Source organism: Canis lupus, chromosome 28 (assembly GCF_011100685.1).
Source record: "Canis lupus familiaris isolate Mischka breed German Shepherd chromosome 28, alternate assembly UU_Cfam_GSD_1.0, whole genome shotgun sequence".
Classification (NCBI taxonomy): Eukaryota; Metazoa; Chordata; class Mammalia; order Carnivora; family Canidae; genus Canis; species Canis lupus.
The window spans coordinates 41,185,528-41,205,082 of record NC_049249.1 but is presented as its reverse complement, the minus strand read 5'-3'; the positions used below and the strand labels follow the sequence as shown (position 1 = coordinate 41,205,082).

The 19,555-nt window shown below is 62.3% G+C and overlaps 2 protein-coding genes across 2 annotated transcripts in view; one reads left to right on the top strand and one right to left on the bottom strand.

Annotated features, from left to right (window-relative positions):
• Positions 1-658: 658 nt before the first annotated feature.
• On the bottom strand, positions 659-4,345 carry LOC119866543. The gene is made up of 3 exons (XM_038577974.1): positions 2,363-4,345; positions 2,146-2,228; positions 659-1,442 (listed from the first exon to the last, which is right to left on the bottom strand). The coding sequence occupies exons 1-3, from the start codon at positions 2,457-2,459 to the stop codon at positions 966-968; spliced, it is 657 nt and encodes a 218-aa protein (XP_038433902.1). The 5' UTR covers positions 2,460-4,345; the 3' UTR covers positions 659-965.
• A 4,074-nt stretch (positions 4,346-8,419) lies between these two features.
• CFAP46 (cilia and flagella associated protein 46) overlaps positions 8,420-19,555 on the top strand; it is a 95,843-nt gene continuing 84,707 nt past the window's right edge. The window contains 9 exon segments of the mRNA XM_038579185.1: positions 8,420-8,554; positions 8,945-9,069; positions 9,203-9,334; positions 9,830-9,894; positions 11,093-11,257; positions 12,077-12,200; positions 12,826-12,920; positions 13,930-14,040; positions 18,131-18,230. Coding sequence (XP_038435113.1) covers positions 8,506-8,554; positions 8,945-9,069; positions 9,203-9,334; positions 9,830-9,894; positions 11,093-11,257; positions 12,077-12,200; positions 12,826-12,920; positions 13,930-14,040; positions 18,131-18,230 — 966 coding nt within the window. The 5' untranslated portion in view covers positions 8,420-8,505.

The window sequence follows — 19,555 nt, the reverse complement described above, 5'->3', positions numbered from 1 at the left end:
TGCCCAAAGAGCTGATCGTGACCCGAGAGTCCTCTCTCCCTGAGGGGCTGGGGACATGCTGAGCCCCCGGGGCCTTCTGAACCCCCAATGTCAAAGCGTGCCCCCAGAGCTCCCGTTTGCAGGACATTTTTCAGACTGGCTGCTTCCTCCACCAAATCCTGCTTGGGAGGGTGAGAGGAAAGCACAGTTCTAGAAGGTTCTCGTGCCTTGTGCTTTGCGCACAGTGAAACCCCCCCTGGAAATCCTTTCCCTGACCCCTGCCTCTTTCTTAGCCAGGGCACCACCGCCAACCACTGTCCTGGGAGGGCACGTCCTCAGGTCCCAGTGGGAGGGGGCGTTGGGGGGCTGGGGTCCCGTCCACACTGGGGCTGGTGAGGCAGGAGGACCCCCCCAGTCACCTTCCTGCAGGGTCTTGTGCAAACAAGACAACAGGCCCGACGCGGACTCGCCACCCCAAGCCTCAGGTCACCCACCCAAACCCTAATTACAGGTTCGGCTTCCCCAGAAACGGATCCTGAGGGCAGTGAGGTGGGAGCGGCCGGGGCAGCCTGGAGGCCATCGGCCTGACGGCGCCGTCCCCTGGCCCTCACCGCCCCCCGCTTCTGTTGGTAATTCCCAGGCCCCCTCCCCGACGCCCTCCTGTCTGCAGGATGGGGGCACCCGGTTCTTGAATCATTGAACAAAGCCAGTCGGACCCCTGACATTTACTTTGTCAAATGAATTCTTAGCGGTTCCGAAAGACGCTGCCTCTTGAATCTAGTGTCAGTGGTTCTGTGGGGCGGGAGGGCGCAGGACACAGGGGCAGGGCTGCCGTCTCCCTCGTCCTGGCGCCAGAAACAGGGGCGCGGCCCCGTTCTGGGGGGGGCTGAGGTGGTGGCGTGGGGGCTCTGGCCGTGCCCGCTGAGGCTGCTCCCCGGCTCTGCAGCTCTGGGCTCACTGGCAGATGACCCACGGGGCTGAAAACCTCAAAAAAGTGCAGGTTCCAGAAACAGCCGTGTGGAGGAGCCACAGAGGAGCCCGAAAGCAGCCACGGAACAAGGCCCGTCCCTCCAGCCACGCGGAGGCCTCCACCCCACGGCCCCGTGGGCAGCCTGCACCTGTGCAGGTGACGCTGACCCGCTTGCAAACCCAGGGGACTCGGCGGAGGGCAGGTCACGTTCCCGCCCCACAGCCCGTGGGGGAAGGCCTGTCCGCGGGATGTGCCAGGAGCCGTGACCCCATCGCCAAGGGACAGATGGCTTGACTCCGCGAACAGGCGAAAGGCCAGGGCCGGACCCTCCGCCGAGCCGGCTGCGCAGTCCCGCAGTCCCACGGGGCGTCAGTAAGGACGTGCAAGCAGAAGCCAGGCTGGATCGCTGCGTCCCGTCCACAGGATCGGTGACACTATGAAGGTGACAGCAAACCGTGCCGGATATCCGGGGCGGCCGGAACTGTCCCACGTCCTGGCGCAAATGGCAAAAGGAGCCCCTTGGAAAGCAGTTTGCAGTCGTCGTGAGGCTAAGGCCTCAGCCACCCTGCGTCTTACCGCCCACCCTGGGAAGCCAGGGCCGGCGCCCCAAACACGCCGACTTGACGGTAGCCTTGCTCCCCGAGGCCCCAGAGGACAGGGACGTGCGTGTGACCCAGCAGAGCGCAGCCCACAGCGACAGGGCGCTCGGGCGGGCCCGTTCCCACATGGAGCGGTTTCTACGAGCGCCATGGTGACGCCAGCGTGTTTCCTTGTAAGAACACAGCGCAGGACACGTGCACGCATGAACCAGCGTCAGCACGCGTCTGTGGCGGGCAAGTCCGCGGGTCCGCGGCAGGCGATCGGTAGCTAAGTTCTGGGGGAATCTGGTTACACGCGGATTTTCAGCTGCGCGGGGTGGGCGCCCCTTCCCCCCGTGTTCGGGGTCAGCTCTACGCGTCAGCAAATGAAGGAAAACGCCGCACACACAGCAGCGTGGACGAGGGTGGAGAGCATCGTGTTCAGCGAGAATAGCAGCCGGACGCCAGAGAACGCCAGGCAAACCGTGGGATGGAAATGTGCTGATGCCCAGCGCAGGCCTGGCACATGTCTGCGGGACGATGCGGGAGCCGAGTGGGGTGCCGCCGCGCTCCCCACAGCACAGGAGGCAGGAGCGCCGCCGCCGCCGGAACACGCACCTTCTTCGGAGCCTGTTGCTCCAGAGGAGACCCGAGAGCTCTCGTTCCAGGACGTCCCGTAGACAACGCCGCGGAGATCCCCGCTGTTCAGGTAAACGTAGCCAGATTCGGAGAAAGCAAAGTAACGGCTCTGTGACCGTGCCCGTCTGGCCACGCAGAGGGCAGGGCCCCCGCCGGGCCTCCCGACAGCCGTCCAACCCGGGGACAGAGAGGTCACCTGTGGAAGGTGGCCGAGGAGCCACGCGGTCTCCGCCCCGACGCTGTGCGCCCGCCGCGCACCTGCCCGTGCCTCTGCTCATGGTCGGTTGGCTCATAGGAGGGGTGGAAGGAAGCGAGCCAAGCACCCAAGAAGTCGCGCTAAGTGACAAAAAGGGGCGAGCGGGCAAGTACAGAAGAAATTAGTCGAAAATGAATTCTACGATCAATGAAGAAGCCTGAAAGCTCAGTCTTTAAAAACAGGAAGAGAGTAAAGTAGGACGTTAAAGAGACGCAGGATAAAGGAGCCGTGGGAAGGAAACAGCCCGAGGCACCGCGGAGACGAGACACAACCACGTTCACGGCTGCGCGTCCTGAAGCCCGGGTGACGCCGATGCTGTTCCAGAAAAGTGCGGGCGGGTGTGTCACACACACACACACCCACCCACACACACCCACCCCCGTGCACACACCCACCTGCACACACCCACACGCATGCAGACACACTCTCAAGGTCGCTTGTTGAAAACAAACAAAAGAACAATCCAGTTTCACAAGAGCTGGTGGCCTTGGAGGAACAAACCTTTGAATTCTCACGGACAGAAACCCAGGCCACCTCCCGCCCCCGTGCGGAGGCACAGCGTTAGGAGGCCTGACGCTGTGGGCCCGGAGGAGCAGCCCCCCTCGCTGCCCCAGGGCGGCCACTGAGGAGCCCGAGTCGGTGCAGCCGGGCTGAGGGAGGTACACGTGGGCGTGGCCACGTCACGGGACCGAGACGCTGTGGGGGGTGCGTGGGGGGCACATCAGGGAGGTCCTGCTGCAGTGGGCGCTGGTGCACCTGGAAGGAAGCCACTCAGGGGGCACGAGGGACGGTCCTGCGGGTGCAGCGTGTCCCTCATGGGCGATGCCGCAGTGCTCGGTGCTGTCCTCGTGGGGCCTGGGTCACAGCAAGGACAAGGAGATGCTCTTGGGGGACACGGGGCACCCCGCAAGGTCCACACTCGGGTCTCAGGCGGAGGAAGGGGAAGAGCGGGTTGGGCCTGACCCGAATCGTCTTCACTAAATGAACCCCCGTCCGTCGAACAAAGAAGCCTGTGCTCCATTCTCCAACCTGAGACGCTGCAGCGCGAGGAAAAGGAGTTTTAATACTTCATGCTCCAGGATTTGGAAAATCTCTTACTACGTAACGTTGGCAGATGCTTCCTTGGGGGGAATAAATGTTTTATAACCGCCGTGTGCGCGGTGCCCCGCGTCCCCCTGAATAAACGGAGACGTTTCAGGACACTGTGGAGCTGACAGCTGGCCGACGAGACCCGAGCCTTCTCCCTCCGGTCCCCGCGTGACTGCAGATCCCGGGCGAAACGGGGTCAGAATCGTGTCCGGGCAGAAGCCATTTCAGCACACGCTCACTCTCGCCCACCGCGCCGCATCTCTCACGTGTGCACACGTACGTGCAGGTATGTACATCTTGTCATGCTTTGAATTTAAATCTTATCTAAGAGAACGTAGACATGATACTTGCCCGAAATCTTCCCGAATCCTCGTCTTCCAAAGGCAAAGTGGAGGCGGAGGGAAGACATCGGCGGGGAGCGCACAGGGAAGAGGCAGCTTACGCTTACCAGGGGAGGTGCCTACTTCTCTTTCCCACAGGCCGTGGGGGACAGCAGCTGCCCCACAGGTTACCCCCACGTGGCACAAAGGGGCTGCTCCAGCTCCAGCCTTCACGGCTGTGTCTCCGCGGCAGGCAAGAGGAAGGGCCCACCAAGGGATTGCGCTCCCGTGACGATACACCCCCAAACTGCTTTAAGGTGCCCAGAGCTTGCACACCTGGCCACCCTGGCGATAGGGAGGTGCAACGTCAGGGAGCCTCGTGCCTGCGGGAATCGGAGTCTCTTCCTCACACAGGAAGGGGAGGGACGGTGTAGACAAGGCCCGCAGACTCGCCCACCGCGGGCGGGGCCCCCAAGGGAGCGGACACCCCAACAGCTCCAGGTGGCCTCCTCTGCAGCTCTTGTGGGGGGCTGCCCCCGACTCCCTGCCCGCCCCCTCCGCGCCCCCTCCCTCCTCCCCCCTCCCCACACCCCCCCCTCCCGCCCACTCCCCTCACCCCGTATCGCAGGCCCGAGCGGCCCACAGCTCCCGCCCACCAGCCGTGGGGACTCTGCGGGGCTGGCCAGCCCTCCCTCCAGGAGGACCCCAGGGGGGCCTTCCCTCATCCTGGGGGCCTGCAGGTGGGCAGAGGTCACGGGGAAGGGGCTCCAACCTCGGGGGGCCTTGCTCTGCCCACCCCTGGGGCCTCTGGACCGTCCTCCTCCACACCCAGCCCTGGGCACCTCACCCCCACCCCGCAGACCACCCGCCTGTGCACTACCCAGGAGCAGGAGCCCCCCCCCATGCCCCCCGGAGTCCAGGGTTTCCCGGGGCATGCGCTGATCCTCCACCCAGTCCTGCTGCCTGTCCTGCTGGACCCCTGCCTGCCCCCCCCGTTCGGCCCCCCCACATCCCCCTGGCCCCCGCCCCTGCCTAGCCCCAGGTCCCCCCATCCCGCCTGGCCTCCCGCCCAGCCCCCAGCCTGGCCCACCACCCTCCTGTCCCCCACCCCTGCCTAGCTCCTGGTCCCCCCATTGGTCCCCTCACCCAGCCCCCAGCTTGACCCCCGCCCGGCTCCCCCCCTCCTGGCTCTGCCCCGTCGTGACCCCGCTTGGCCCCCCATCCCCCTGGCCCCCCTTCTGGTCCCCTGCCCCTTGTAGCTCCTGCCTGACCCCTGCCTGCCCCCCTTCTGGCCCCACCCCATCCTGGCCCCTACCCAGCCCCCTCATCCTCCCAGGCCCCATTCCGGTCCCCCGTCCCTGCCTAGTCCCCAGGTCCCTCCCATCCTGCTTGGCCTCTTGCCCAGCTCCCAGCCTGGCCCCACCACCCTCCTGGCCCCCCACCCCTGCCTAGCTCCTGGTCCCCGCTTCTGGCCCCCTCACCCAGTCCCCAGCTTGACCCCCACCCGGCCCCCACCCGCCTGGCTCCGCCCCCCTCGTGCCTCCCTTGGCCTTCCCATCCCCCCTTCTTCTGCCCCCCCCTCCCTCCTAGCTCCTGCCTGACCCCTGCCTGACCCCCTCCTGGCCCCCACCCTGGCCCCCCCAACCCTCCCACCCACCAGGCCCCCACCTGGCTGCCCTCTCAGGCCAGCCCCTCCCCCCCGTCCCTCCCCAGCTCTGTGGGTTTATGCCCCGCGTTGGCTTGGTCCATCCTCCAGGTGCAGCTCTCAGGAGGGCTCCCCCTCTCCCCACTCTGGGGCGCTGCTCCTCGGCAGGTGGCAGGTCGGCAGGTCGGCAGGTCCGCAGGTGTTGGGGCGGTGGCCTGGCTCCTCTTCTCCCAGCGGAGACGTGGCCGTGGGAGCTCAGCACACTGTGGCTGCGGGATGCTTGGGTGGTTTCCACTTCGGGGAGATGGGGACAGAGCTGCTGTGGACATGCTTGTGCACGGGCTTCTGTGGAGGCATCATGTGTGTTGGGTAAACCCCTAAAAGGAGGATGGGGGGGTCGGGGTAGGTGGAAGTTACCCTGTCTGTCTCGGACATTGCACCACTTTTCATTCCCATGGGCCGCGTGTGAGGGTCGCGCGGCACCTCCCACCGATACTCACTGTGGCCAGTGTCTTTAATTTCAGCGTTTCTTGTGGCCGAGTTTTTGTGTGCTGTTTGTCTTTCCGTATTGATTTAGTGGTTTTAGGAATACAGCCTGGGCCCAATCCCCGTGTCAGGCACATTTACTGCGAATACTTTCCTCCGGTCTGTTCATTTTCTTTGCAGCCTTTCGGAGAGCAGAGGTCTCACTTTCGACGAGGACGGCTTTATGTTTTCCTTGATGGTTTCCCTTTTGTGCCCTTGCTAAGAAACTTCCATCTGCTCCAAGACGGTGTGGTTGTTTCCCTCTTCCACACCCTTAAATCGGCCCCCAAGCCTGAGACGGGGCTGTGACGGGGCTGCCCGGCGAGGCCGAGGCACCCGGCGCCCAGGGGGAGACACCGCTCCGTTCCCCATGGGGTGCAGGGTCGGCGGGCTGCGGACACAGGTGCTGGCTCTGCGGCTGCTCGGCTCCGCTGGTCCACACCGTGTCGCGTCCGGCCGCAGCCTCACCGTCAGGCCTGAAAGGAAGCAGCGTGCGTCCTCCAAGGCCGCCCTGCTCCTCAGCGTCATCTTGGCCACTCTGCGTCCTTCGTGTATCTGTGGATATTTTAGGGTCACCTGCAGGTTTCCAGAGAAAGGTCTGCTGGGATCGTGACTGGGATTGCCCGGAGCGAGAAGCGCCCCTCCGAAGGAAAGGGCATCTCCCGAACCCCAAATCCCAGACTTGCGACCTCTCAGCCACGTTTTGTAGCCTTACTGCTGCGGTTTTACGCATCTTTTGTTAAATTTATTCCAAAGTGCTCTGTTTTGGTGCTGTTCTAGACGGCGTGTTTCTGTCCTTTTCTGCTTGTTGCTGGTATTTACAGACACGATCCACACTCACTGTTGGCATCGTACCCTGTTCCTGGCTAAAGTCACTTCCTAGTAGCTGTTTGTCTCCGTGGAGGCTGCAGGATTCTCCACATTCGCCGCCACGTGAGGCAATAAAAGCCCATCAGCTTTACAAGCTCGCCTGTCTCATTCCTTTAGAAATATCCCTCCCAGATGACTAAGTCCCTGCCTCGTCTCCTCCACTCCGTGAGAAGTCAAATTTCTTGAAAAAGCTGTGCAACTCGCTCTGTCTCTGCTCCAGGGCCCACTCACTCTTGCACCCCCCCCCAACGCCCCCTTCAGAGAAATGGTTGTCCTGGGGTTGCTCACAGCCTCCACGCTGCTAACCCCGACCACTGCTTCTAAGCGCTCGCCTCACGACACCTTGGCCACATTTCACGTAGCTGACGCCCTCCCCCAACCCCTGCCCTTGCTGCGGGGGCTCTGCACGGCTTCCCTTCCACCTCTGCAGCTCTTCCTGCAGCTCTTCCCGCTGCTCCTGGCCAAGGGCTCTCCAAGGCCGGTCTCCAGCCCCCCTGGCCCCGGGGCTCTCACCCGCACACCAAGGCCGGGGCAGGTGTGTGCACGCCTGCATCTCCAGCCCAGAGCCTTCCTGCGAACATGAGCTCTGAATACTCAGCATCCCACATGCCCCCACAGAACACCCAGGACCCGCTCCTGAGCTGCCCCTGGCCAGCCCTCTCCTGGAGCTCCCCGGCCTGGTGCCTGCCCTGTGCACCCCCGGGGTGGACGGCCCTCTTGGTCCTCTTTGGTCCCACACCTGTCACCCATACACCTGTCACCCAGACCCGCTCTCCCTTCCTGCCCTGGGCATGAGCCTGTGGCCTTGTCACCACCTCCAAACCAGTCTCCACCTGGTACCATCAGAAAACGCTGAGACCCTGGGCCACTGGGTCCAATATCCTGGTGTGGGGGGCACCTGCCCTGGCGGGTTCCCTCCCCCCCCACGCCTCCTGGGCACCCAGTCCTGCTCCCCGCCGGCGCAGGTGCTGCTCATCCCGCACTTGTGGGGAGCCTCCTCTCCTCTGGCGGATCTCAGCTCGGCCCCCAGCCCTCGCCTGCGCCACCCCCTCGGGATCCGACCCCTGGCAGGCATTCGCTGTGCCTGACATCCCCTCCGCAGGCGCAGGCAGCGGCAGGTGCACCTGCTGCGCTCCCAGGCGCGCTCAGCCCCGCCCCGCAGGGTCAGCAGCTGTAGGATCCTCCTTCTGCAGCGGGCACGAATGAATGAACGAAGGAACGAGTGAATGAGCGCACGCGTGCATGCCCGAGTGAAGGAGTTAAGGCCGGCAGGACACTTCCGGGGCCGGGACCAGGCCGGGGCATCCTTGGGCTGGGGGGATGCGGGCGAGGGGGCGGGGCTCCCCGGAGCATCAGCCGGGGCGGGGGGAGCGGGGCGGGTGCGGTGAGGGCGCCCGGGCAGCGCGACCCCGACCCGACCCGACCCGACCCGACCGGACCCCGACGCGAGCGCGCCCCGCCCTGGCTCCGCTGCCCTCGCCCCCGCCCCCGTGGGGAAGGCGGCCCCGGCGGCCGTTCGCCTCCGCACTAGTGTGGCCCCGGCGCCGACCCGTAGGGCCCGCGGCGTCCCCCGTCGCTAGGCAACCGCGCTCCGGCCGCGAGAGGGAGGAAACCCAGGGCCCGGGGCCGCCGCCATGGACCTGGTCATCACGCAGGAGCTGGCCCGAGCCCAGAGCCAGCAGGGTGCGCCGGCCCGACCCCGACCCCGACCAGACCCCGACCCCGACCCCGCCCCGGGAGGCGACACGCCCGCCCCAGCAGACCCCTGACTCGGGGCGCCCCCGAACCCCCGTCCGCCGCTCCCCCCGCGGGGCCTCCGCGACCCCGTGTCGTGTCATCCTCCACTGCTGCGGGGGCTCGGCCTGGGGGAGGCAGCGGAGGGGGCGCGGGGAGGGGAGGAGCCCCGCGGGGGGATGGGGGAGGGGGAGGGGAGGGTGCAGACGCCGGGCAGCAGGGGGGAGGGGAGGAGGCCCACGGGGGGGGGGGGATGGGGAGGGGAGGCCGGCGCGGGAGGGTGTGGACCCGGGCTGCAGCCCCTCCTCACGGCCTCCGCCGGACCTTGGCCTCCGGTAGATGCCGCCTCCCTAAGGAGGGCCTATGAGCTCATTAAGTCGGCCAACCTGGGCAAGTCAGAGTTTGACCCCACGGAGAGCTTCAGCCCCGACCTGTTTGTTCTGTGTGCGGAGCAGGCCCTGAAGGTACCGAGTCCAGGGGTCCAGGGGTCGCGGGGCGGATAGGGCAGGAGCACCCAGGGGGGTCCCTGGGGATCTGCTGGACCTGCGCCCTCAGGCTGCCGTCAGAGCGACTTGGGGGGGCACCCCTGTCCTGCAGATGGGGCAGCCCGAGATGAGCGACGACTGCATCCAGATGTACTTCAAGGTGAAGGGGCCGGTCACCCAGTTCCTGGGCAGAGCGCACCTGTGCCGGGCCCAGCTCTGTGCCCCCAAGTCGTCGGAAAACCTGGTGAGAGATGCCCCAGGGGGGCAGGCGGGGGCTTGAGGGTGCAGCCCTGGTGGGCACAGCCCCAAGGCTTCCGGGGGACCCAGCACCCCTGCCAGTGGGCCGTTCCGGGGTGGCTAGTGGTTTGTCCCACTCCGGGTTTTCCCCGAGGCTGCCTTGATCCTCAGCACTCTGTGTCTCGTGTGGAAACGCAGTCCCACTCTGCTTCCGGAACTGTGGGGCCAGACGTGTCCTCACGTGCCCTTTACGGATACGGTGAGCAGCGTGTGGGCTGCGTGTGGGCTGCTCCAGGACTCAGCTCCTGCTTGACGTTTGGCGGCTGCGCCCTGCCCTGCTGGTGCCAGGGCCCCGGCCTGTGAGCGGGCGTGTCTGACACCTGACCGTGGCCGCTCCTGCTGCTTACCGTGGGCTCCTTACTGTCCGCAGAAGCGACCACGAGCCACGATTGAGGTTTCAGGGGCAAATTCATGTAATTGTGCGTTCTTTACATTGTTTTAGGAGGAATTTGAAAACTGTGTGACCCAGTATATGAAGGCAATAAACTTCGCAAAAGGAGAACCCAGGTGGGCGTAATGCACGCGGCGTTTCTACGAGGATTGTGGAAGGGGTTCGGGACCACGGCTCCCATGTGCTGACACCTGTTCACACTGCAGGGTTTTGTGCGTGCTGTAGGCTCTGTCTCTGACGTGGAGGGCCGGGCACGGCGCACGCCTTTGTCCTTCTGTCTGTCCTGCAGTCTGTGGTCTGCGATGACTTTTGTGTGCTTTCTCCACGGGAACCTCCTCTGGGGTCTCCCCACAGCCCCTCACTCCCTGGGCCTCCCTGAGGGTTCAGCATCGGGGTCCTCTCCCCCAGGCAGATTGCCAGGCCTCGTGTCCGCGTCCCTAGTGATTTAGCTGGAAGTAGCCGGGTTTTCTACTTACCGTCTCCTTCATCAGAAAGCAAGGTTCCCGAAACCGTTGGGCTCGCAGACGAGCCCGTGTGAACACCGCTAATCGAGCAGGCTGCCCCGTGGAAGGAGCCCGGGGTGCACGGCCGCACGGCCTCCTCCCGGCACCTGGGGCGTCCCAGGCCGAGCTGGCCTCTCCCGAGAGGGGGCTCCTCACTCAGATGCGCCCAGTGGGAGGCCCGCCCTCCGGGGGGCCCCTGCCCCCCCACCTTACTTTGCACTCCGAGTGCAGGCTTGGGGACTTCGTTCCCCAAAGGCTCTGCTCCCCCACCTCTGCCTGTCGGCCCCTCCTGTGCGCTGTCTCCGGGCTGATTGCTCGTCACGGTGCAGGTCTCAGAAGATGTTACTCCCTCCGGGAAGACTTCCTGGGTTCCTGCTGTGCCTGCCTGTTCTCGTCTGTCCCTTGGGAGCCAAAGACCTTGTGGTGCTGTGTTTTTACAGGGAGCCGATCACTTTGGGAATGAGTGAATGAGTGAATGGGTGAATGAGTGAACGGACCTCTGGTCTGGACTCAGGAGCCCCGTGGCTGGGTCCTCATGGCCCGGGCTGACCTGCAGCCTCGAGCCCCTTCTGCCAGGACGCCCTGGGAGGGCTCTCCCCTCCCGTGACCACCTCCCCCACGACGTTCCCTCCTGTGATGTCCCCTCCCGCAACCACCTCCCCTGCGACCACCTCCCCCACGACATCCCCTCCTGCGACGTCCTCCCCCCCCCCACGACGTTCCCCCCCCCTGCGACATCCCCTCCCACAACCACCTCCCCCACAATGTCCCCTCCCGTGACGACCTCCTGGGTGACTGTCCCCCGCCGCAGGTATTACTTCCTGGTGTATAACGCGTCGGTGCTGTACTGGCACATGGTGAGGCCCTTCCTGAAGCCCGGGTTCCACCACCACCTGATCTCCAGCCTGTCGCAGATCGTCGCCGTGTTAAATCAGACGGAGGAGGAGGACAAGGAGTGGCGCGCAGAGCTGATGCTGTGAGTTGAAGCCGCCTCCCCTGCGGCGAGGCCTGAGCAGGACCCGCGGCCCCGTGACCTTCCCGGCCCGGTGGCCCACAGGGGGACGTCAGTGCTCTCTGCCGCGTGGTTAGAGTCGTGTCGTCGTCTTGTTCGCTGGGGTCTGTGGCTGGACTCGGGGCCGATCATGTGGATGGCACAACATGATGGCCGTTGACACTTAGAGCGCAGGAAACCGAGCTTCTGTCACATCCGCGCTCGGGGGTTAGAAGTCGGCCCTGTGCATGGGTGACATGGTGGCTGCGGCAGCAGATGACCCCAGGCGGTGGGGCCTGCTCAGGGCAGCGCGCACAAGCGTGTCTGCACGCAGACAGCCCAACGGGCCTCAGTGACACGGGCAGCGTGCGGTCCCCGAGCTGGGTGCACCCGAAGGCAGTGGCGGGCTGCCCCTCGAGGGGAGCGCCGCTGCAGGCCAGCGACTGCGTGAGTGTCCGCAGGGACCCGCCATCCGCCCGACGTGGGAACCCAGAATCCCCGGGCTGTCCCACCTGCGGCCTGGTGACGTGGGGAGCCTTGAACAGACCACAAGCGCCGAGACAGCCTCTCTTCGAAGTGCGACTCTAAGCACTGGGGGGAGTCGCGGTGCGTACACGTCCTCCCGCCCCGCCAGCCCCGCGCCAGTCCCGGGCCCTGCGCTGCAGGAGTGTGGCCCACGCGGCCGTGGGCGGCTTCTCGAACCTCGTGAACCGGGACAGGAGTAAACGCGTGATAACCCGGCGGCTCGACGTTTGCAGCAGGAGGCGATTTCGTCAGTGGTAACAGTGTTTTTGTATCATCCAGGGAGCTTCTGGACTGTTACCTACAGGCTGGAAGGAAGGAGGAGGCCGCGAAGTTTTGTGTCACTGCAGCGCCGTTTATAAAGGCCCACGTGCCACACAGATATCGACAGATGTTTTCTGTCCTGGTAGGTTGGCGCGTTGAGGACTCCGGGAGGAGGGAACGGGCTTCGATGTCGTTTTTGCAAAACTATAAAAACAGCCAAGTCCATCCCCCGAGAGACACCAAAGCACGCGTACGTCGTGCGTACCTGAGGAGACAAACAGAATCTTTTCCCTTCACCGTGATCTTTGAATAGGTCACTCATGACAGCCTTGAATTAAAAAAGGCCAGGAGAGGGCAGCCCGGGCGCTCAGCGGTTTAGGGCCACCTTCGGCCCCGGGATCGAGTCCACGTCGGGCTCCCGGCATGGAGCCTGCGTCTCCCCCCGCCTGTGTCTCCGCCTCTCTCTCTCCCTCTGTGTCTTTCATGAATAGATAAATAAAATCTTAAAATAAAAAAAGAGCAGCAGAAAGCTCGTTACTGAAGTAACCAGCCCCCCAAGGTACGAGGACCGTCGCCCTTTGCTAACTTCCGTGTGTAGGAAACCAGCTGAGGTTCTTTGTGAAAACTAAACGGGAAACCTAACTAACGAGGAGATGTTGTTCGTTACAATATTAATTTTAAAGGAGAAATAAATGTAAAGGAACTAATTCCTGCGTCTCTGCCTAATTATTTAAGCCGGTTAGTAATTCGGTTCCATTTTGTTGCAGGTACAACACGAATTAGTGGATGAGCTTCAGCTAAAGCAGGAAAAGAGAACCTCCGTGAGCCTGTCTGTCACTTACGACATCAACGTGCTCAAAGCGTAAGTGCTCAGGGGGTCGGTGCCGGCCGCTGCGCACTCGGGGTCCGCCCCAGACGGGCTACGGCTGTGCGCGGGAGGGGGCCGGAGGGGCGCCGCGCACAGGACGCACTCGGCCTCCCTGCCTTTACCGCGAGGAGCGAGAGGCTGCCAGGAGGTGAGCGGCTGCTACGCCAGTGAGGAGGGTGGGGGAGGAGGACTGGCGGGCGGCCTGAGATCTGGCGACGGCCCCCCCAGGAGGCTGGACGTTGCACCCCGACGTCGAGGAAAACAACAGTAGCTAACTCGACAGTAGTGGGTGAGGTGAGGGAGGAGGGGAACGGCACAGAGAGAGCTGCTACCGTGGCGGAGGGAGTGACGAGGGGGGTGCGCTGTGTGAGGGGAAAGGCACTGAGGAGACCGGTGCCCTGGGAGGAGGGCGGCCAGGAGACGAGCGCGTGTGAGGAGACGAGCGCATGTGAGGACAGGGCGGTGAGGAGATGAATGCTTCTGAGGGGACGGTGGTGAGGAAACGAATGTGTGTATGGGAAGGGTGGTGAGGAGACGAGCCTGTGTGAGGGGAGAGGGTGGTGAGACCAGTGCGTGTGGGAGGAGGGTGGTGAGGAGACCGTTGCGTGTGAGGAGACAAGTGTGTGTAAGGGGAGGGCGGTGAGCAGATGAGCGTGTGTGAGGGGAGAGGGCGGGGAGACGAGTGCGTGTGAAGATCAGCGTGCGGGTGACGAGAGGCAGGTTCCGGCGGGAGGCGCGCCCGCCCCAGTACTACGGGTCAGGCCCGTCCACGTAGTTGCCCTCCTGTGAGTCCGGGTTGGCCGCCGGGCTGCGCGGGGAGGACGCGCCTGCTCTGGCAGGAGGAGCGTGAGGAAGGCGGGAGGAGTTCTGGGAGTGAAGAACGCGGGAGGGGGTTGTCGTTAGGCCTTCTGTTCAGTGGGAAACACAGGTCCTTAGACTCGGAGTCTCCCCTAGGATGGTTTGAACGAATGTGACATGATGTTTTGGTTCTTATAAATTCTAGGAAATTGGATAAAAATGATTTACCTGAAGATGTCGGTGCGATTCTGAAGAAGACCTATAAGCACTTGAGCTATTTCAATCACCAGCACCTCCCTTCAGTCAGAGAGGAAAAGTAAGTGTCCCCCTCGCCCCCCGGGCGTCTGCGCCGTCGCTGCGTGAGACCCGAAGTACAGGAAACGGGGCGCGGTGGACGAAGCGGCCTCGGCAGCCACCGTGGAGGCTCTGGCGGTTTGTGCGGTCTGGGGGGCGCTCGGGATACGTGACTTCACATCACGCTTCTGAAATCCAGGCTGACCTGTAAGCGCAGGTGGTTTCCAAGTTACTGAAGCGTCTCCCACCTGTCGGAGTCGCAGCGTAACGTCCGTCCGGCAGCTGGAGTCCTCAGCCTCGGGGCTGAGCGAGTGGGGGGGCCTCCCGGACCGGAGCCCAGCGGCCGCCGCGGCGTCAGGCTGACGGGAGGAGCGGGGAGCAGCCCGTAGCGGAGCCCCGGAAATGGCGGATGCGCTTCCCGCGGGTGCAGACTCAGAGGACCGACGCCCCGGCCCACCCCGTGCACGCGGCGGCTGGAGTCACCCCCCGCCTTGGCTTCCCCCGCGCACCGGTCACCAGTGCGGTCACCAGTGCGGCGTCCCACTCAGCACGTGCGGAGGCCTCCGAACCACCCCTTGGGAGAATTTCTCTTTTGGCTTCTCTGACTTTCTCGTCAGCGCCTCTGCGCTCCTAACATGTGAAACATTTGGGCCGTCGTCTGTGGTAATTACTGATGTATTTTTTCCGTCTGTCATTCATTCATTGATTTTGGGTTGTTATGGGCAGAATCGTGTTCCCCAAAAAGGTAGAGTCACGTGCCCACCCTTGGGACTTGCTGCCTGTGAACACGATCTGGTTTGGATATAGGATCTTTGCAGAGTCATCGAGTTGAGATGGGGTCATGCTGGACGAGGATGGGCCCTAACCAGTGACTTCTGTCCTTATAAGACGAGGGAAATTTGGGATGTGGATGCTCGCGGGGACGAAGGCCGGGTGACAATAGAGGCAGGGTCGGGGTGTTGCAGCTGCGGGCCGGGGAGCACCCGGGCTGGCCGGCAAACTCCGGAAGCTGGGGGAGCAAGGCAGCCCTGAGCCCGCCAGGGAGCGCGGTCCTGCGCGCCTGCTCCCAGTCTCCGGGCCCCGAGAACCGGGGAAGACGGGATTTCTGGTGTTTGGGCCAGTCAGTCGAGCAGAGGCCCGTGGAGGGGGTGTTAGCGACGCGGCGTCACCATCACCCCAGAGCCGCAGCTGCTGACCCTGCACGTGGGTCCTCTTGCCGTGTCTGTGGGGCAGTCAGGCGCGGCCGCCGCCCGGGTGACGGCGGGGCTGCGGTCTCTCGCGAAGCCCGACCAAGCAGGTGCTTTATCAGAGCCAGCAGGGGGAACACGCACGAGGAGGTCCGAGCTGCCTGGGGTCTGAGCAGGCCCAACGTCGAGGCCTCCTTGGTTAGACGGGAGTCACCCGGGGGAAGGGGTCACGCAGGCCGCCAACAGCAGGGCTCAGGGTCGCCGGGTGTCTCCAGGCGGCCTGGGGCAGATCGGACGAAAGGGCCGGCCGGCTGTCTGGTGTTCATGCTGTCGCTGCCCGCGTGAGCTGCGCCGCGGCTCCTGAGTGCACGGGCCGGGGGTGCTGCGTACACAGAACTGCCCGTGATTCCCCCCAGCAGGGGCCGGCGTGGCCGGTCGGAGGAGCATCCGCCTCCTGGCTTCCGCTCAGGCCGACCTCGGGCCTGTGAGACCGACCCCACATCAGGCTCCGCGCTCAGTGCAAAGTCAGCTTGCGGTTCTCCCTCCCCTGCCGCTACCCACCTCTCCCTCTCCCTCTCCCTGTCCCCCCCCCCCAAATAATCTTCAAATGATTTTCATCATCTTTTAAATTTCAAATGTAATATGCGATAATTGCAGAAAGTCTGAAATGGATCAACGTATATTTTCAACATTATCGTAAGATAGGTTTTTAACCCGCTTTTCCCATGTGAATTGTGAACGTGTTTCTGCATCACAGAATATTCTACAACTAGGTTCTCCCCCTGGGTTTTCAAGCGCTCTAGGAGGTCAGCCCGAGCGCTCTGGGTCCCGTGAACCCGGGCACACGTTTTTGAATGCATAGGCACGTGCAGGCACGAATGTGCAGGGTCCCCTCTGGCACCCCCTGGCACAGTGGCCCTCCCTTGGACGCATCACTATTGATAAGAGCAGCCCTGGGGGAAGTTTCTAGAAATGGGCCTCTGGGGCACTTGAGACATGCTGCAGGAGCCCTACGGAGCGCGCACGTGAAGACCCGGGCCTCCGAGTCGCTCCGGTCGCCTTGGAGCAAGTCGGAGGGGAGGGGACGCACCCTTGCTCTCACCCTGAGTCCTCTGGCTGCTGCCGTTTTGTCATGTTCCCTGGCATTTTGTCCCTTTATTAGTTTCCTATACGTTTCTTTTGCCTGTTTTTTGTAAGTGGAGTAGAAATTGTTTCATTATTGATGTGCAGAAGCTTTTTCTATTTTAAAATTTGAGCCCTCCAGCTCCAGTATATGTATCAATTTTCCCGTTTGTGTATCTCTTAGGTTTATAAAATTAATTTTTTATGTACAGAAATGTTTTATTTAACGTGAGAATGATTTGAACCCCCGTCCACTCCCGCCAGTCCCGGGCCTGTCGCGGATTCCCTGCCCAACAGCCCTGTGGGGCGAGGCTGACCCGGGTCCCCCCGAAGTCCAGGCCATGCGGCTCCAACTCAGAGCCGCTGCACACTCTGCCCCCCGTCGTGTGCCCCCAACTCTGCGTATGTGCCCGGCACGGCCCTTCCCCTGCCGCGTCTCTGCGCCTTGACTTTTGTAAGAACTTGTGCCATCGCTATGCGTGGCCACAGAGGGCGACCCAGCAGCTTCGACGTGGATAGTCGGGTTTCCGTGTGGCTTCGCCTGCCGCCGGCACGTGGTCGGTGCTCCTCGGCCTGGGGGAGCGGCCGTGCCGTCTGCCGGCCGCAGCTGCCTCTGTGTGTTTGCTGTCAGGTCCTCCCCGACTCTGTGAGGGACCCTGCTGACACCCCTCCACCCTGGCTTCTGTGCCAAGAATTCTAGGTGGGAAAAATGTTCTGTTTAAAACTAAAAAAAAAAACAAAAAAGGACTAAAACCCAGTGATATTTATCTTTATGGGTTTTCTCTTTGGACCTGTGTGGTGGGTGCGTGTGGCCAGAGCTCGGGGAGCACTGAGGGGCCAATGTCAGGAGGCCAGGCCTGCCAGGGCCCCGCGGCTCCAGGGGTGAGCAGGTGGCAGAGGACATGGGCCGGCACGGTGGGGGTGCAGGGACCCATGTCACTCCGAGTGCAGGGAGGGGAGGGTGGTGACCCCAAGTTCGGCTCTTATAGCAGACAAGCCATTTAGGGCCTGGGTAAGACTGATGGTTGGCTGGCAAGGGGCAGGGGGGCACTGGCTCATCGAGGGGCCAGTGGGCATGTCTGGAGACACCGCCGGTGGCCGCCGCTGGGGCTGCTACTGGCATCCCGTGCCTGGCCGCCAGGGATGCTGCGACACGTACTGCGCCTGGTGCACACGACGGGTGTCCCATGCCCAGCGAGGAGGCCTGGTCCGGAATGTCAGGGTCGAGGCGGAGGACTCGGGCCTGTCCTGCGTCAGGCCTGGACTCCTACGATTTTATACCAAGTCTCACGGTCAGGTGGCTGGTCCTCCAGCCTTGGGCTTTTTCCAAGTTCGCTTAGGCTGTCGGTGTTTTGCGTTTCCTTGTAGATGTCAGAGTCCCCCTGCCACTTCGTACAAAGATGCCCACTGGTGACGTCCTTGGGTGTTTGTCCCGTGGTTGGAGGAAGAGGCTTTGAGTCAGGAAATTCCTGCCTGTTCCCCATGTTGCCCCCACTGCCCTGGTGATTCGGACGGTGACACCCGTGGCGCCGAGTCAGTGTGCAGGGCTGTTTGTTCCTGCCTCCTTCACCGCACTTGTACCCACGTGAGGGCGGCGGCGGCGGAGGAGCAGCTCGCCCAGCGGACGCAGCTCTGCCAAATTCTGTGTCAGGGCCTGGCGGGGGCTGGGCAGGGTATTTATTTTATTTTTACTTCCTGCCTCTGGTTGAATACTGACTGCTTTCTCTCCCCGACAGCGACCTGCAGGTACATGCTCCCCGACGCCTCTATTGATGCCTTGCTTTTTTGTTTTTTCATTTCCAGAATTCTTTTGCTTTTTGAATTGGCTCGTCTTTCTTTGACCTTGAAATGTGAGGAGATCTCCTCTGGCTGCCTCTCAGACTTGAAGAACATGGACAGCAAAGTAAGTGACGGGTGACTGTGGATGTGCGGCACCTGCCCGTTGTCTTCTGGACATAAAAGGCTAAAGGAAGGGAAAGGAATTACAAAACCCTCCGGCAGGAGGGCCTCGCAGCGTGTGGTCGGTAAACCGCTTCCAGTTTTCCACATGTGCCCTTGACACAGTGGAGACGATGTGACACTTGCATCACGCGCTCTCGCTGCCATCACAGCAGCGGCCCGTGTTGCCACCAGGTGTTTACACGATTCACTTGAAGGCTGCACAGCATTTCATGGTATTCATGATCCAAAGCAGATTCTTCAGCCCCGTGATTGGACGTTTAAAGCCTGTTACTTTTTGCTTCTACCTAAAGGGCTGCAATCAATATTTTACACTCAAAGCTTTTATTTGCACGTAGTTTTTTTTTTTTTTTTTTCCGCTAAGGTAAGCTCATCGACATGAAATTACTTGGGAATTTTCACTTTGAGGATTTTAAAACACATATTACAACACTGCCCTCCAAAGAAAAATTTACACTGCCGTCAGGAGTTTCTAAGAGCACATGCTTCAGTTCAGGTGTATGTGTTTTAACGTAAGAAGCTGCAAGGACTCTTGCTCAGAGCAGAGGTTCATTTAGCCACTGGCACAGGCGGTGTGGACGTAGTGCCTGGTGACCAGCAGGTGTTGCTGGGGGCACTGCTGCCCGTGAGGGTGACAGAGGCGGAGGGAGGAGGATTCACTCGGGCAGTGGGACCATTTGCAGGGGCATCAGTGTCTGCCCTTTCCAGGGAACACCTGCTGGGCTCAAAGTACCTGGAGTCCTAGATATCAGCTGACCCTCAGGAGTTTCCTCCAAATAAAGCTCTAGGGTAGTGCCTCTTCCACGGTGCAGATAATAAGACCTACAGTTTTTTTTTTTTTTTTAATACTTATGTATTCATGAGAAACAGAGAGGTAGAGACACAGGCAGAGGGAGAAGCAGGCTCCATGCAGGGAGCCTGATGTAGGACTTGATCCCGGGACTTGGGGTCATGACCTGAGCTGACGGCAGATGCTCGACCGCTGAGCCACCCAGGTGCCCAAGACCTATGGTTTAGCAGAAGGGAAATCAGTCGTCATATCATGGTCATGTTGATCTGGAAATTGTTCTAAAGCAGGAAATTTGCACCTTGGTGGCCTGGTAGGACTTGGATAGGACTGCTGGTGGGAGAGGTAGGATGGCGTGCAAGCATGGGTGCAGCTCGGGCTGGGAACACCTAGACCAGAAGGCACAGGATGAAAACAGCAGAGGTGCCTATTTTCAAAGGGTTTCAGAGTTCTTTTATGGCCCCATTCCCATAGTCTGTTTC

What these genes read in the sequence shown, in the direction of transcription:
- LOC119866543 (XM_038577974.1), bottom strand. Translation starts at nt 2,459, where the DNA reads ATGAGCCAACCGACCATGAGCAGAGGCACGGGCAGGTGCGCGGCGGGC. An exon ending in TCCTCGGCCACCTTCCACAG is followed by an intron (nt 2,229 to 2,362) that starts GTGACCTCTCTG and finishes TTACCTGAACAG; the next exon opens with CGGGGATCTCCGCGGCGTTG. An exon ending in AGCAACAGGCTCCGAAGAAG is followed by an intron (nt 1,443 to 2,145) that starts GTGCGTGTTCCG and finishes CATTTGCGCCAG; the next exon opens with GACGTGGGACAGTTCCGGCC.